This window comes from Rattus rattus, chromosome 5 (assembly GCF_011064425.1).
Source record: "Rattus rattus isolate New Zealand chromosome 5, Rrattus_CSIRO_v1, whole genome shotgun sequence".
In the NCBI taxonomy this organism is placed as follows: domain Eukaryota; kingdom Metazoa; phylum Chordata; class Mammalia; order Rodentia; family Muridae; genus Rattus; species Rattus rattus.
In genome coordinates, this window is record NC_046158.1 from 43,465,632 (window position 1) to 43,483,116 (window position 17,485).

The 17,485-nt window shown below is 41.5% G+C and overlaps 1 protein-coding gene and 1 long non-coding RNA gene across 6 annotated transcripts in view; both read left to right on the forward strand.

Moving 5' to 3' along the window:
• Positions 1–9,489, forward strand: part of Csrnp3 (cysteine and serine rich nuclear protein 3) — a 176,201-nt gene extending 166,712 nt beyond the window's left edge. For all 5 annotated transcript variants that reach the window (XM_032903411.1, XM_032903410.1, XM_032903412.1 and 2 more), the window contains 2 exons: positions 5,912–6,208; positions 8,136–9,489. In XM_032903411.1, the coding sequence (XP_032759302.1) occupies positions 5,912–6,208; positions 8,136–9,188 (1,350 nt within the window). In that variant the 3' untranslated portion in view covers positions 9,189–9,489. The remainder of the gene's footprint in view (positions 1–5,911; positions 6,209–8,135) is intronic.
• A 3,155-nt stretch (positions 9,490–12,644) lies between these two features.
• On the forward strand, positions 12,645–17,209 carry LOC116901464. The gene is made up of 3 exons (XR_004387997.1): positions 12,645–13,794; positions 16,170–16,171; positions 17,198–17,209. It is a non-coding gene; the product is annotated as an uncharacterized LOC116901464 (long non-coding RNA).
• Positions 17,210–17,485: the final 276 nt, after the last annotated feature.

Genomic DNA, 17,485 nt, shown 5'->3' on the forward strand with positions numbered 1-17,485 from the left:
AATGTGGTATGATATTACTGTGAATTAGGGAAAAGCTATGCTGGTTTGAAACAATCCAGAATGGATGACTAAGCTGAGAAAATCAAGACTCGCACAGAAGTCACTGAGCATTGGCTAGTTCCTCCTAGCAGTATTTCCATCCGAATTGAGAACCCCCTTTCCAGTGCTCTGTTTTCTTTGGTGTCCTCTGTTCCTTGTGCCTGTATTTCCGAAAGAGAAAACCGAAGGAAGTATGTAACATTCTTTGTCTTCCGGCCCACTCTGGTACTGAGGTCAGCTCTCTGATCGTAACTGCTATCCAGTGATGTTATGTTTGCTTGCTTGTTTATTTTGTTTGGTTGCTTGTTTTTGGTTTTTGTGTCCATGTGCCATGACTATGAGCTGTATGTAATTAGATTATTTAGATCATGACCCATAGCCCTGGTGATCTTGGGCAAACTATTTATCATTCTGGTGCCTCCATTTTCTCTCTAGGTAAACAGATATAGTGATAATATCTACTTTATGAGTCTGATGCTAAATGCAGTAATGCAGGTAAAATTCATTAGAATAGCTTCTGATACGTGGATTCAACAACTTCCTACTATTGCCTCACAGCTGTTTCTATGACTCTTTTCACTTCCACTTCTAATCTTTTTTTTTTCCATATGCAAACCAGAGCAGAGTTAAAAGCCAGGGTTCTTGATAATACTTATAACTTAGAGATATGTGTGTGTGTGTGTGTGTGTGTGTGTGTGTGTGTGTGTGTGTGTGTTGCTAGTCAAATGCTCTGTTACCAAAGTTCATCTCCACACTTTAGTCTTTTGAAACAGGATTTTTATATGTGTCTGGGACTGACCTCAAACTTACAACACGCTTGCTATTTCCTAGATACTGAAATTCCAGGTGTGCACCACCATGCCTGGCTTTTTTTTTTTTAATGACTTGTTGTCAGTTAGTGTAAAAATAATGGGTTCCCCCATAACATTTTCATATATCTATATCATTGAACTGTGTTTATGTACCCCTCATTGTGGTCCTTTTTGATGTCCTTCATTCCCCTAAAAATCCCTCCTCTGCATTTATATCATTCATTGATAGTGTTAGATGATAGGTGATGGATGGTTGGGTGGGTGGATGGATGGATGGGTGGATGGATGGATGGATGGGTGGGTGGATGGATGGATGGATAGATGGGTGGGTGGATAGATGAATGGACAGATTCTGCATATGAGACAAGAGAGGCTGTATTTGTTTTTCTTTTCCCAGTACATCTTATTTCTCCCACTTGCCTCTTTAGTTCCCTTCTTTCCTACCATTGTCCCTCTTCTCCCTTTATGCCCTATGGCATATACAACAACATCTATATATAATAATTTTCACACGTGATATATGTAAATATATGCATCAGTTCTAGATTTTACATATAAAAATATTTGTCTTTCTGAATCTGATTGTCTTTAACTTGACATGATGATATCTAGTTTTATCTATTTTCCTACAACTGATTCAATTTTATTCTTCCTTAAAACTAAGTAATAACTCCATTGGAATATGTCTCCTACTTTATCTAGTCCTGTGTTAATGGACATTTTGGCTGGTTCCATAGCTGAGCTATTGTGAGCAGTGCTGTAACAAGCACTGGTTCATAAGGTTAATCTCTGTGGCATATTGACCTTTAGGTTCCTTTATGTTTACAGCCAGGGTGGAACTGCTGGATCATATGATGGTTCTGGGTGGTGTTTGCCGAGAAACTTTTATACTTATTTCCGTAATGACTGCATCAGTTTGTACTCTTATCAGCAGAGTATAAACATTTTATTTTCCAGATATCTTTCTTAGAATGTCATTTGTTGTCCTTTGTTTTGTTGATGATGTTTTGACCCAGGTTGAAATGGACATCAATATATTCTTAATTTTAATTTCCTAGTGCTAAAAACAGTGAATTTTTTCATGTGATTATTGACCATTTGTGTTTCTTCTTTTGAGAATTGAGCAGCTAAAATGCCCATTTGTTGATTGAACGATTTTAATTTGGAGTGGTTTAATTTTTTTAATGCTTTATATTTTAATGCCTGATTATGTGTACAGTTAGCAAAGGTTTTGCCCATTCTGAAAGCTTTATGTAGCCTCGAACCCACCTCAAAAGTGAGTGTATGTTTGAAAGCGCTTGTTACTGTGCATGCTGCGTGTCTAAACAGTTGTTCTGTGTTTAACATAGAACATCCAATAACAAGTACTTTCAAATCAACCATCCTCAGATAAAACCACCCTATCAGCTAATGAGCATGTTAACCTGTCCCAGCACTGTACCAGGTACCAATGGAACCTTTGAATCTATAAGATAAAGACATAGAATACTACACGAGAATTGTCTCGTTTCAATCTGCACTGGAGAGATCTCAGGACATCTCAGACTTACTGGTGTATCAAATATGGCATCTCATTTGTAAAGAGCAATTTCTGGCTATTCAATGGCTCTGTTTTGAGGTAAGAAAAACCATCAAAAGCATCACTCATATCATGGAAGAAAAGTCCTGTGGAACCAGAATATTCTTACCAGGGAAGATGGCCCTGGAGTAGATGTCTCAGAAAAAGCAGAAGAGGTGATCGTGGTAGAGCCCCTGGGTCTTTGCAGTAGATCTTCAGAGAGAAATAAAGGTGTTGGAAGGGAAAAGAAGAGCTTCTTGGCTTCCTCTCATATTGTTCTCAATGGGGAAAATACATTTCAAGGCAGCATGTGTGACACACCAAATGGTAAAGAGCCTTGACTGAAAAAAAGGGGGGCACGGATTGCAGTGAAAGGTCATGGTAGGGAATATGCCTCAAAGGCAACCGTGATGACTGATCTCACTGTCAGTTGGACTGGATTCGGAATCACCCAGGAGACACATATCTGAGCAGTGTTTCCTGAAAGGTTTAACTGAGGAGAGAAGGTCTGCTCTAAATGTGGGTAGCACTGTCTAGCGGGATTAATAGAAAGGGGAGAGAGAAAGTGAGCTACCTGCTCTCTGCTCCTTGGTCTTCTCAGCAATCAAAGGTTGTCTCACATTCCTGCCCCTGTGCTTCCCTGACATGGTGGACTGTACCCTCTCAAACAGTGAGCCCATCTTCTATTATGTTGCTTTCTGTGAGTTACGTCATAGAGATTAGGGGAAAGCAGCCAATAGAAGCAACATAGAAACCAGAGACTGGGCGATATGACCAATTGACCAAGCTCAACTAGATTGTCCCAGTCTTCATTAGAAATCATCTTGAAGAGTTGCAAGGGGGTGGGGAACTTATAAGATCATGTTCATGTTATAGGTGATTATCAAAAAGAAAAATTACAGCTCTTGAACAAGATGGAAACAGATTTATAGCTACATGGGAAGGAATTTTGATTCTTAATCTTTTATTTTAAAATGATATTACTTGTAACTGAAGGGTATGAATTATACAAGATCTGGAATTTAATTCTAAGAACATTTATAGTCAGAGTAAACTCAATCTTCAGTCAGACATACCAATATTTAATTTTTTCTTAATTGTTAGGTACCAATTAATCATGTAACCCTAACAACTTTACTGCGGTTGTAAATACTACCTAAACATCTCACTTCTTATTCCTTTTCAGAAAAAAAAAAAAAAAACATTGCCCAGGCTGACTTCAAATTCACTGTCTTTTTCTTTCAGTTGTAGAGTACTGAGATTACAGGCCGGTGCTCCTACACTTAGCCTTGGCCTTGGCCTCAATTTGACTTGCTTTAAGATTTTTGTGTTTCTTGTGATAGCTGCCTCCTTTTTATCTGTCTCTTGCCATCTAAGTTGTAGATTTTGTTGTGAGAATGTATCTATTTGTACAAAGTAAACATCATTGCACTGTAATGTGTAGTGAAACATCGTGTAATATAGATAGCACAGAAAGAATGTACCAGAGTCAGCAGCTTGCTACAGTTCACATAGGCCGGCCAGGGATTAGCTAAAAGAGACCCTGGTGCCACTGAGGGAAGTGAAAGGGGACACTTCATCAAGAAGCTTCACTCGGTGAAGATCGAGTGTGCTAGACGGTTTCCATTTGAATGTCTTTAGAAAATCAGATCTTTATAACCGGAAGCATGCAGATTGCTAGGAAGAGGGAATGAATAGAAATGCTAACCGCAACCAAAGCAACATCTTTCTATTGGGCACCCCAGATTAAGCAAGGTATATTATGCCAGGCTGTGGAGAAGGCTCAGTCAGAAAGTCCTTGTGCATAAGGACCTGAGTTTACATCTGGCTCCCACAGAAAAAATAGGGAATGGAAGTAGAGACAGGGGAGTCTGTGACAAACAGAACCTGGGCACATGTTGTTCAGTCAGCATAGCCAAACGGGGAACCCCAAAAACTAAGATGGAGAAGAGTAGACTAAGATAACCCAACATCACCCCCTCACTTACACACACACGTGTACATACATGCATACCTACACAGACATGTCCTGCTATGTACACTTTCTTAGAAATTTCAAGGGGGAAATATAGAGTAGATACTACTAAGGAACAGCGTGCAATAATAAGGCCTTTCTGAGATGACAGGCTCAATTCTAAAAAGTCCCAGGACATAGCTAAGTTGCTGTAGAGGAAACACCACAGTATCCTTTGCAATATATCGCAGTACGCACTTAATCCTGGTCCTTTCTTCTAGGGAGATTTCCCTACAGTACGGTAAACGTCTAATTTAAATTTTTCTCTGCAGGACACTCAGAGTTGGACCGTCTAAAGCTATTGTCCAGTAGTAAATACTTCTATCTAAATACGAGACTCTTTCCTCTGAAGACAGGAGCATGTCTGGCGTCTCTAGAGTATTTTCACTACTTAATGGATGAATTGTCAAGTTCACCAGGCATAGTAATAGTCGTAATTAATGAAATTTAGAGTGTAATAAATTAAATCATTTAGCTACCTTCTATATTTAGAACATCCTTGATTTATTTCTTGTGAAGTTTTTGCCTTTATTACTGGGCTGCTCCTTGCAAAAAATATTTTTGCTCACGTTCAGGGAAAACTTTTTTCAACACGTTTTGTATGAAGAAAACAAGAGGTGATTTCATAATAATAACAAATGAAATTTATATTTAGGGCTTACTGATGGATGAGATTAATATAGAAAAGATATATATGTGTATGTGTGTGTATATATGAATGTGTGTGTATATGAATGTGTGTCTGTGTGTGTGTGTGTGTTCGCGTGTGCATAGCCGAGTAGGTAAAAGAGTGAGTGTCCCCATAAATACAGGAAGCATGCCTTTGCCCGGAGGGAGGTCTGCATGCATTCCCTTGAGAGTACAGTTTGTTTCGGTTGTGGGTTGATGAGTCCTTGCCAGCATTAATCTATGTCCTTGTCTTGCTGAGAGCATGCTGACCTGACTGATTACTTCTATCGTGCCTTCCTTCTTGGGTTGTTCTGGGTAATCACTGTGCTCGCTTGCCATCCCAGCCGTGCACAGTGCGACTTCATGTCCAGCGTGCGTGCTTCTCAGGGGCCTCAAAGTCACACATACTATTCCAAGGACACGGCGGTTGCTGAGGAAGGCAGTCATGGCTCCCACTCAGATGCAGTCACCTCTGATCCAGGGCACATTTCCTCTGACATCAGAGATGTCACTGTGGGCTGAGGGCAAAGACAGCTTTCGCCCGTGGTTGTCTATGACCTCTGGTCTGGTTACACTATGGTTGCCCAAGCTGTATCTGTAGTCACTGACCTTGAGAGATTAAGGGTTGAGTTTAACCATCTTCTCTGACCAGAGCATTTAAAAAGCCTTTTATTTCGACACCATTGTTTTTCCTTCCTCTGACTTCTGCAGTCCCGGGGACGCTCTGGGTGACAGCTCACCTCATCCTCAGCAACACTGAAGTGGGGGATTTTGGACTCTGCCCAAATGACATCCTTGTTTGCTTCCTTGTATTCGTAGATGACCAAGAATGGCACTGTAGAATCGGAGGAAGCGAGCACACTGACCGTGGATGACATTTCCGATGACGATATCGATTTAGACAACACGGAAGTCGACGAATACTTCTTCCTGCAACCCCTGCCCACAAAGAAACGGAGAGCTCTGTTGCGAGCCTCTGGGGTGAAGAAGATCGACGTGGAAGAAAAGCACGAGCTGCGGGCCATCCGCCTGTCTCGGGAGGACTGTGGCTGTGACTGCAGAGTGTTCTGTGATCCAGAAACATGTACCTGCAGCCTGGCAGGCATTAAATGTCAGGTAAGGATTGGGAGCTCAGACACCTGAAGAAAAGCTGTCACATGCCACCCCAGAAAGAAGCAGTCATGTTGTGTATAATAATGTATTTTTTTTTAACGGAAGAAGAAAAATGCTGGCAAGGAAAGACACATAATTCAAGGGGAAAGAAACCCTAATTCAAGGGCGTTCATAAAATGCTTATGCTGTGCGTACTATGAATGCCGATTCAAACTGCAGCTGAGTTTATTGAAGGTGTTTCCTCCCAGATTCGGTCATCACACCAGCCTGTTTTAGCTTTCTTACGTGTAGTCTGGGAGAGGACACTGTCTGTTCCATTTGAGTTCATATTTTCTGGTTCCTCCATGGGGTGGATGTAACAATTCATCACCAGTGGTATTCTTACTGGAGAAGTTCCTAGCTAGATAGACCTTTAAAAAAGCAAGTTCTATTCTACCTTGTTGGAAGTAGGCACTGTCAGGTAAACACTTTAGGCTCTGTCATTTCTGCAGTGAGCGGGTTGAAATGCTGTCAGTCAGTGGAATATAAGTAGACAGATTTTTGTAAACAAAAATTTGCCGGGGGCACAGGCATTTTGTCTATCTGGTTGCCTGTGATGGACTTCACTCTTCCCAGTACTGAGAGGACCCCCAAATGTTCTCCAATGTTCCCCAGATGTTTTTCAATGAAACCTAACAGGAAGTTACAATTTACAGCCCTGACTTGGGGCTGCTATTGTTTCCTTAACCAGAAAAGGCATCTGTCTCTGACTACTGCAACGCCATTAGCTTGAGGAGGATGAAAAAGAAGCAGGGAGAAAACTTTGACAATTTGAGAGTGGCCTCATAAACAGCAAAAGTCTCTCTCATGGCTCGGAAGCTGAAACTTGAGTTTATTTAAAGCATGGCGGGAAGTAGCCTCGCCTGGATGACTAAGCTTTTAAAAAGCTTCAACTTTAAAACTAATTAAAGAGAAAAGCAACAGTTTATCAGTTCCTCGACAAGGTGACTCCCTGGTCCCATCCATCTGAAGTTTAGCAGAGCCCTGCTCTTCCTTTATGCAGAAACGGTTTATATGTATTTAAAGTGAGAAGTTTGCTTAATTCCCTTCAAACGAGAAAGGCAACTGAAAGCAAAGGGCAGTTCCTTTGGGAGCAACTGAAAGCATTTACCCTTTCCATCCTGAGTCTGATGCCTCCCTGACATAATAGGCACGTACTCTACCCCCATTGAGCTAACATTTTAAAAAAATGTATCGTTTTGAGAAAGGGCTTTTACTAAGTTGCCTGGGCTGGACTTCAGCTTGCGGGTCTCCTGATTCCCTGCAGTTACATTCTTTGGCACAGGATGGTCCATTTGGAATGGGCTTCTCTTCTTAGGAGGGAAGCAGGGCAAGCAACCTGCACCCACATATCAAGGGCCCACTGAGAAGACAATAGCAATATGGAGCTGGGTGACCCTACATAGTGTCACCCCAGACTTCCAGAGCAGTGAAGGTCACGTGATAAAAGGCAAGAACAGAGTAGCATGTGATGATGCCATAGAAGTTCCGGGAGAACAGTCTGCATGTGACTTGGAAGTGGGTGGGTGAGTTGGAATGCACCAGAAGGGGACCAGGGTTGCAAGATTGGCAACGAAATCAAATGCAAAAAGGGAAGGGAAATAAATGGAGAGTGGCGAAATACGAAAGTCCAGTGGAGGGCGCGATCAAATTTAAATTCTCAATTACCCTCAAGCCACTGCTATTTTGAACATACATTTAGAAACCAGTTCATTGCCATAGCTTAAGTCTTCCCTTCCTCGGCTCCTTTTACTTGTGGCTTATACGCCATTTGCTGAGACATGAGTAGAACCTGAATGCATTACTTAATTCAGAGGAGTTGTTACAAAGTCCCTGATTTTATTTGGTCTGTAATAGTGCCTTGCTGCTAATCTGTGTTCTTCTTTCCAAGGTGGATCGGATGTCTTTCCCATGTGGCTGCACTAAAGAAGGCTGTAGTAACACAGCAGGTAGAATTGAATTTAATCCTATCCGCGTGCGGACTCATTTTTTGCACACAATAATGAAACTTGAACTGGAGAAGAACCGAGAGCAGCAAACCCCCACGCTGAACGGCTGCCACGGGGAGATAAGCACCCACGGCCCTTCCATGGGCCCTGTCGCTCACTCCGTAGAATATTCCATCGCGGACAATTTCGAGATTGAAAGCGAGCCCCAGGCTGCAGTGCTGCACCTGCAGGAGGAGCTGGATTGCCAAGGAGACGAGGAGGAGGAGGAGGAAGACGGAAGCAGTTTCTGCAGTGGAGCCACTGACTCGAGCACCCAAAGCCTGGCCCCCAGTGAATCAGACGAGGAAGAGGAAGAGGAGGAGGAAGAGGAGGAGGAGGAAGAGGAAGATGACGACGACGACAAGGGAGACGGCTTTGTAGAAGGGCTTGGAGCCCATACTGAAGTCGTCCCCCTTCCTTCTGTCCTTTGTTACTCCGATGGCACCGCAGTTCATGAAAGCCACACAAAAAATGCTTCATTTTACGCTAGCTCTTCAACTCTGTACTACCAAATAGACAGTCACATTCCGGGAACTCCTAGCCAGCTTTCTGACAACTATCCTGAAAGAGATACTGTCAAAAACGGTGCCCTTTCGCTGGTGCCTTACGCCATGACCCCAGAGCGCTTTGTTGACTATGCCAGGCAAGCAGAAGAGGCCTATGGAGCCTCTCACTACCCAGCTGCCAACCCGTCGGTCATTGTTTGCTGCCCCACCTCTGAAAACGATAGTGGGGTGCCCTGTAACCCCTTATATCCTGAACACAGGTCCAATCTTCCTCAAGTGGAATTTCACTCATACTTGAAAGGCCCTTCCCAGGAAGGGTTCGTCTCCACATTGAATGGCGACAGCCACATTTCAGAGCAAACTGCAGAAAATCCTTTGAGCCTTGCAGAAAAGAGCAGATTGCATGAGGAGTGCATTCAGTCCCCCGTGGTGGAAACGGTCCCCGTTTAGTTGCTTAAATTATTCTATTATAGGACCAAGTCGTCTATTTAAGGCACTGTATTGCCTTTGCTGGCGTTGTTTAACCTGAAGACCAAGAATATGTGGACTGTGATTAATCTTTCAGACAGTATTTCCTTCCTTCCTTTCTAGGTTCCCAACTGTGGCGTGGCACAAAATACAGTCGCTATGGGGATTTTAAACGATTTTGAACTGTTTTGATAGAAAATGCTAAATTAAAAAAAAAAAAAGCATATCTCACAGTTGCCTACCTGTCAAACTGTGTGAAACCTACCAAGCTATGCAGACCATAGCTCCAAGTTTTAGATTATCGGGCCTGTGCAAGATCGTTAACTAAGACTAGAACGCAAGCAGATCTAGAGTCCTAATTTTTCGATATATCTGAAGATGATGGTGACTTTTTAAATGTAAAAGTAATTATTGTAAGAAAAAAAAAAGATCGAATCGTTCCCTGTGTATTTTATTTATGGTAGTTTAGAAGTCATGCTTTGAAGAAAATGAACAGCATGTTCATTGAAGCTGAAGACGTGTTAACTAGCACCACAGAGCATGCCCACTGGATTGCATCCGGAATCCACCCACCTTTTTACGACCATGACTGAGCAGATTTGCAAATACTTTCTTAAGGATGAAATAGGCCTATTTTTGCTATTTGGGACAAATGAGTCTATATGTGCAGGTCCTTATGCGGTTTTTCTCTCAAGTTAAGAGTTAGGACAATCCTCTGGCGAGGGTCTGGCTCGCCTCTTTCCCTCCGCTGAGATAGACAGAATTGCCTTTCTTTTTCAAACAGTGTCATCTGGTTTATTACCTTGGACAGCACCTTTAATCTCTACTCCCTCCTTCAAAGTGCACTTTAGTGCCCCTTCATGGTACCTCGTGTGGGAGGGGGGTCTCAGAACGCTTTGAAATAATTTTTTTTAATTATTAAAAAAAAGGTAACTATTGTAAGGTTCATACAATAGAGATAGAGGATTCTTCCAACGACATGAAGGAAAATGACTTGTTTTCCTTCACCACTCCTAGGACCTAACTCAATCCTAGCAGAGAGAAGGCTGGGGGTGGGGTGCGGGCACAGCTTTCAGCACCCCATCTCTACCAACGCAAAAAACATGTAATGAGATGTCCACTCAGTGACTAGCAGGTTGAAGGCAGGCCTGGGCTCACATACTCATTAGGGTTCATTTTCTGGAGCGTTTTATCTGTCAGCAGCACAGTCCAGAGTGTGTTGCCAAGGCAGCCACCTCACGTTCTCTTCCTTAGTCAGAGAATGGATGGAAAGGAAACAGGCCCCACCCACCTCTAGAATGCTTCTCGCCTCAGAGGACTTCGAGCAACTTCTTTCCTACCAGCCAAGCAGCTATAGAACAAGGGTTATGGTTTCCCCTAAAGTAGTCATTGTGCCGAATCCATTTCCCGGTTTTGACCTTGTATTGTGACACCACTTCTCCTACTTTATGGCTATTTGAAATGTAGACACGCTCCTGCTATGTAGCAACTGCACCTCCAATTGTTAAGGCCTCCTTGATGTGGGCATTTGAATGGCTTTCAGATTTCACTTCCTTACAGCATACTATTTTATCTGACCAAGCTTGAATGTGCTTCAGAGTCCTCTGGTGAGAAGCCGCTATTTAAACTCCAGGTGGGGAAAGTATGTTCGCTTGTGGGGTTGTTCCTGCCCTTCTCTACGCCACCTCGTGACTAAATCAACACTCATTCTTACTAACATTAAAAGCACTTTGGGTGTGTCATGCTATTGAAAGCAGCAGTGGGGGCCGACTACTCCTTTTGGTTGATCGTCGGGGCTAATCTGATGGGGGTTTACTCAGATTGCAGTAATATGTCCAGAGCCCTCTGCAGTGTTGCCCTTGTTAGTGTTCGATTTCCAGTTGCACTGCCTCCTGCCTATGCAGGGGCTCAAAGAAGAAATGACAAGAGGCTGTTGTTCCTCCATTCGAGCAGATGAAAGAATTCTGTGTTCTGTATTTGCTGGGCCATTCCAACCTCTGGAAATATCTACTGGCGAGGCACTCACTCACTGGCTATTCTTAGAATGGAGTGTGGGGAGGCCCAGGGTAGTCCTGAATAGGTTCGGGTTGGTTTGGTGAATGACAGTCCACTCCCTGGATCCTCAGAGATGTTTCTTTCACTCCAGCTTTATAGACACAAGGTCTGAAGCATTTTTGTATCTTCTTGGGTCTCTCTTTTGCAGCTTTAGTTTTCCACCAAAGGATACTTCAGAAACAGAGCTCTCTCCCTCTCTCTATTCAGTGGAGATAGAAAGTTTCACTCTGAGGATAATTACCTTTCTAAGCATGAAAGCCGCCATTCTAAGTTTCCACACCCCTAAGTAGACATCCCTCAAAAATCATGACAGGTGCAGGCTGCCCATTTTAACAACAATAACAAATCAAGCCCTGCATACCTTATCTTTATTAAGCACACACACACACACACACACACACACACACACACACACACACACACACACACACACACACCGTGGGGCAGATGGTAGGCAGCAGCTAGGAATGAGTACTGGATAGTTAGTCCCTACAGTACAATCAGGTTCTGGTTTATCTAAAAATATAAAGAGAGGTGAATTTTGAGAGCAAATGGTTGAAAATATTGAGTTAAAGTCACAAGTAATATTAGTGAGGAATTATTTCATTGTGACTACCTTTCCCAGAAGGAACTAAATTGAGAATGCAATGATTCTTCTGGATTGTTCTTCCTGCTAATAGACCTCGTCAGTAGCACTGCCCACGTGCCAGGCAGTGCCACAGTGATTACTGCTTTTCAAAGGGAGAAGAGCAATTTGCTGGAACCAGGTTGAGACACTTTAAATCTTTGTACCACGGAACAACGATTTGACTTGAAGCTGTTGTGTTGCTTCTGCAGTGTATCTAACCAAATCAGAGCCTCTCTCTGCACACAGTTCCCAAGTCAAGCACTATCAACTGCAAAGCTCAATGCTCCACACTCTATCAGTTTAACGATTTGATTCCCAGCTATTCTGGCCACATTCTGATTTACAAGTCAAGTAGCCCGAGCAGCCTCAATCCCCTTTAATGTTTTTTTTTTTAATTTTCATCGGTAGAAAGAAATAGATAATATTTTAAGTCCCTCCCCATCTGTTGATCATCCAATATTAAAATATATGTAAAATCTAATTGTCTCTTTTTTTTTTTTTTGGTAGATTGAAGAGCAGACTTTTTGAAAGCCAGTCTTGTGATAGAATTACATTTTTCTCACCATGCCATGCCAACCACATATCTAACATTTCCTCAAGGGAGGAAACCCTTATAATCACATGACCCAGCAGTACCACCTCCTTCTGCTCATTCCTATAAAACAGCCTGGGTATAGCAACTTGTCACAATTCTCAAGAAATGCTAAGGTTATATTGGTTATATTGTAGCCAAAATTTTGAGTTAGATTTTATTAAACAAGATAGACCATAATTTATTCCATAATAGATACCTCGCTTGTTTTTATTGCTGCCTTGTACAAGCTCTTAATAACTTAGCATTGATCTTCAGAATGTGTTAGATATCCACTTTTTTCTTTTAACAAATATTTATTGAACACCTCCTATATTATAACAACTGTCCTGGTAGCAAAAAGAGCAGGCAACTCCCATATTTCGAAGAGTGAGGACAAGGGTGGATGATGTGAGATGGTCAAGCCTCTTTCAGCTCCTTCTCCATTAGAATCCTCCGTGTCCTGATGGAAACGCTGTCACCAATTCTTCTCTATTCTGTACAACCTGTGTCTGTACAGTGCTGATTTTCCCTAAATTGATGGAACTTACTACATCTTCCTGGAGCTTAGGATATAAGTTTGGATTCAGGGAAAAGACGTTCAGAGAACTGTTCCTTGGATGCAGTGCTATCTAAGAAAATGTCAAATTTATGCCAGTAAAACTCCCACCAGTTTTGGGGAGGAGGGTTGATTAATTCAGAACCCAAAAGAGCTTTAGAAACAGTGAGGGAGGAACATGACCTTCTTCTTCTCATTTTATAAACAGCTATTAAGGTGGCAAAACTCTGCACAGAGGCATTGACTGAAAGAAGATAGGAAAGGAGAGAGGTTATTAGTGACCCCTTTCTTTAGCTGAAGTTACAGTCTGGTGACAGTTAACAGTCATTGTGGTTGACATAGGAAATGCCAAGTGTCAATGGAAGGCACCTTTATGCTTGCAAGGTCAAAATGACTGTACTTTGAGATTGTAACCATTGTGTCCTTGCCACGCCCAGCACCTCGAGTGCAAGGCTCTTGTACTTTTGCTACTAATACGAAATTGAAGTTTCTTGTTACATCACTTCCCTAGAATTAAGAGCTCATGCTGGAGTCACTTCAATGTCACAGCTCTGCACCCACAGTTCAGTTCATCAGATACTTTCTGTATCATGATAGAACTTAGTTGACTGAAGAACCGCAGTTGGAAAACTCACTAAAATGGTGAAAGGAACAGGATAGGGGTTCAGATGGAATAAAAGTTTGGAAGTGATAATGTCTGTGAGCTATTACTATATCTTAACAGAGGTGGGCTGGGGGTTAGTGCACTGGACTTCATAAATGACAGGCACCCCCAGTATGGCTGCCATGGAGCCCAGCTGACCTTCCTATCTGCTGGCCAACATCCAAAGCAGGTATAGTAGAACACAGACCTCCAGCAATCTGAAGAAAGTCTTCAAAAAAGCATGCATATGCACCCGCGCATGCGCGCGCGCACGCACACACACACACACACACACACACACACACACACACACACACACACACACCACTTAATGCTTAATGACGAAGCAACTAACATTGACAAAAGCAAGGAATTTGGAAAAATGTTTCTTTCTTTAACAAATGTGATTCTAAAACAGTCCCGTGTTAGCGGCTCCTCTCATGAATCCTTAATCGAGAACAAGAGACATTGTTTCTAAACAGCACAGCATCTTCCTCTTTTGTCGCCTGTCAGAAACGAAAACCTAGAAGCTGAGTATTGCCTGGGTTTTCTCTAGTACACGGTAGCAGCGTTGATCTAAGTGTATGCCGTCTTGGCAGCCTGGGGATTTCCATTCTGAGTGCTAAATCAGAAGAAGAGGATTTGGGAAAGTAGGAATGAACTCCAGAGTCTAAACCATATGCCTTTTCAGTTCATTGATTATGGGTAGGGTTTTTTTTTTTTTTTGATGCCTTTAATATAGAAGCTGGAAGTTTAGTACCTGCAGATATTTCTTATGTATGGGAAAAGAAATCACTCCAAAGATTAATGTCCTGTGGGTTACTGTTTTCTTTCCTTTCGATTAGCTTTTCACTATATGGGACCATTGCTCTGTATCTGACCCTTCGTGCTTGCTTACATTTCAAGAAAAGACGATTCTATTGTTATTTTATTTCATCTTTCACAAAAGCAACCGACCCTGTAAAGGGGGAGATGATCGATGTTATTCTAGACAGCATTTGTTCTTGGCAGATTTGCTGCAGTTCCATTCCTCTGTCTATCTCATTAGCATACTGATAGTCCAGTCAGTTCAAATTATAAACTTTGTCACATGTACAAGGCCATCTAAGTATCTTTAAGGGTTACTATTATTATTATATTATATTATTATATTGATTAGAAAGAGCTAGGAGGAGATAAACAGAGTCAAAATCAGCCTTGCTTTTGTCAAAACTGATTTCACATTGCTTTCCTGATTCTCAGTTGTAACTTTAAAATATGTCTATAGTTAAATGTCTTATTTCTTCTTTTCAACTTTTTCCAACCTTTTATCTGTCTTGGAATAAACCTAAAAGTTATTTGTTAATGAGTACTTGGAAGAAAACTGAACTTGAGGAAGTCTCTTTAAAATTTATCTAGAACATTCTGTCTGGACTATGTCCTACTGCACACAAAGTAAGACTGTTCACTCTCTTGTCTGGGTCATGTGAACTGGGATAGTTTGATTGTTAATTCTGTGTTATAGAAATATCAAAAGGCAATTTGTAGCACACTTAATCCAATATTTCTTTGCCCTCTTTTCCTGTTGGTCATTAATCTTTCTCCCTTCTCTTAGAAATGCTATCAATATTAAAAGCTAATTCAAAGAACTATGTGAATTATAAAAGTTTATTTAAATATGAAGAAAAGAAAGTGCTGTTTTACATCTAAATTCTAAAGAGGGGGAAAAATAGCTAAAGTTAGGGAATAAATTGTTGCCTGTTTAAAAATCAAGTATGTATACTTGAGTGATACAATTGGACCCAAATGATATCTGGATTTGATAGCTTTTTAAATTTTTATAACTACCAATGTCATTTTTTAAAATTGCAATTAATCACAGTCCACTGCCAGACTACATCATGTCCAACAGGTAACTTGGAACAGCTTAATCTTCTTGAAGATATTCACAGAGGCCAACTAAACATGAATAATGGAAGGCTTCAGAGTCTTCTTTACTTTTCAGTTTGTATAGGCCTGAGCCTAGGAGAGATCTCCAGAGGTCACGTGGCTCGTTCATTGACCTCTGGGGAGGACCGTCACTCAGGCATATCCAACAACACAGATACCCATTTATTCCTGACACCTCTAGGGAAGATGGTTTCCTTGGCAACAGAATCCAGCTCTTTCAGGTTTGCTCTCAATATGAACATATTTTGGCCAGTCTTTGTGGACGAGGCACCTGGCAACAGTCGTGGTAATTTGGGCAATTGTACTGGAAGACTGTAGAGGTTGAGTCCCCCTTCATTTGACGATTATTACCTAAGGCAAATTCTCTAAGTGTCTTAAGAACGCAGATTTGAAAAGAAAATGTAGGTACTCGGATACTTAGTAATGTAACCTGCTTTGGGAAAATAAACCATTAGGCAATTTTTATTCATTTACCTTTTATAAATTATGTTTAGGGGGAGTAATTATTTTATATCCCAGTCACTAATGTCATGACTAGAGTCAAGCGACTTGACTTTCAAACCCTTCAATTCTCTGAGAAGTTACAATTTTAAAAGGAAAAGGCCCTTTTTCTATGTGCTTACTTGTGAACAAGTACCTTCTTGGTGACCTTCTGTTAGTGTAAGCAACAAATGAAAATCTAGACTTCTCCTGGAAAAGATGAGACTGTCAGAAGAATCTGCTACGGAGTAAAATGACTCCAAAGAATCACTCAGCCACCATTTGATCCTGTGTATGAGGGTATTGTGGAAACAATGGCTGCTTACGTTCTCAGGGATCAGTGATTTTTTTTTTTTTAAGTGATTTAAAAATTTGTCATCTTGACTAGGCCTGAAAACTAAAGGAGGTCTAGAAAGGGGTGATACTTGTTTTCTTTTTTCCCCCTTTCTTTTCCCTTGATGAAATCACTTGGTCCAGACACTCCCTGCAGCTTTCAGAGAGTTTTCTGTTTGCGGAAACTCAGACGCAGCACTAACAGGAGCTGAGGACCACCCTGGAAGTCAGTGTTTCTTCTCCGTGGATCTTGCCCAATCTCAATATGGCTGCCTTTGCCCACCAGGGTGCTTGAGTGAAATGACAGCCACATGAACGTACTTTGTCCTCATGAGTAACACTACACGGAAGTGACCCAGTGACACTTTTAGTTTAAAAAAAAGAAAAGAAAAAGTTGCTATAGAATGCTAATGTGATGAATGGTGACTTCAATTTGGCTTATGTTTTAATTGACTCTAGGCACCTCAACAGAAAGAAGTCTGAGGCATAGTTTGTGAAACATGTTTCAAAAGTGTTTGATGATGTATAAGTGCTAGACAATACAGTACAGAAATAGTAAAAGGAAAACCTGAGCCTGTAGATTACAACTCGGTTCCTAAGAAATCAGCCTTTGTTGCGTCTTAGTAATGTTCCTCTGCCTTCTCCTTAGTTTATCTCATTTTGGTGTAATCACCTCTTAAGATAAAGCTATGGATACATATGTACTGGTTATTGCCTCTTAGTGCAGAAAAGGCACTTTGTCCTTTCGGTGTGTTTCCCTCAGTGTCTGTCACAGGGTATATAAATTTGATAGGAAAGGTCATTTGGCATTGGTCAACAAAATATTTTTCACATTTAAAATCCATGTATCCAGTTGGTTTCATAGGTAAAAGTCACTGTTTTCAGTGTCTTTGTCTTAAATCACAGTCTTAGACAGCAACCGTGTCTCCACTTGCAAGCTGCCATGGGAACTTGGTACATTTGAAAACCCTTGTCAGATGTAGTGAGCTGGCAAATCACGTGACACCCCCCCCCCGGGACTCATGCTTCCTTCTGTCTTTGTGCATTAGGAATGCTCCTTCAACAAGGGCAATCTTCTGAG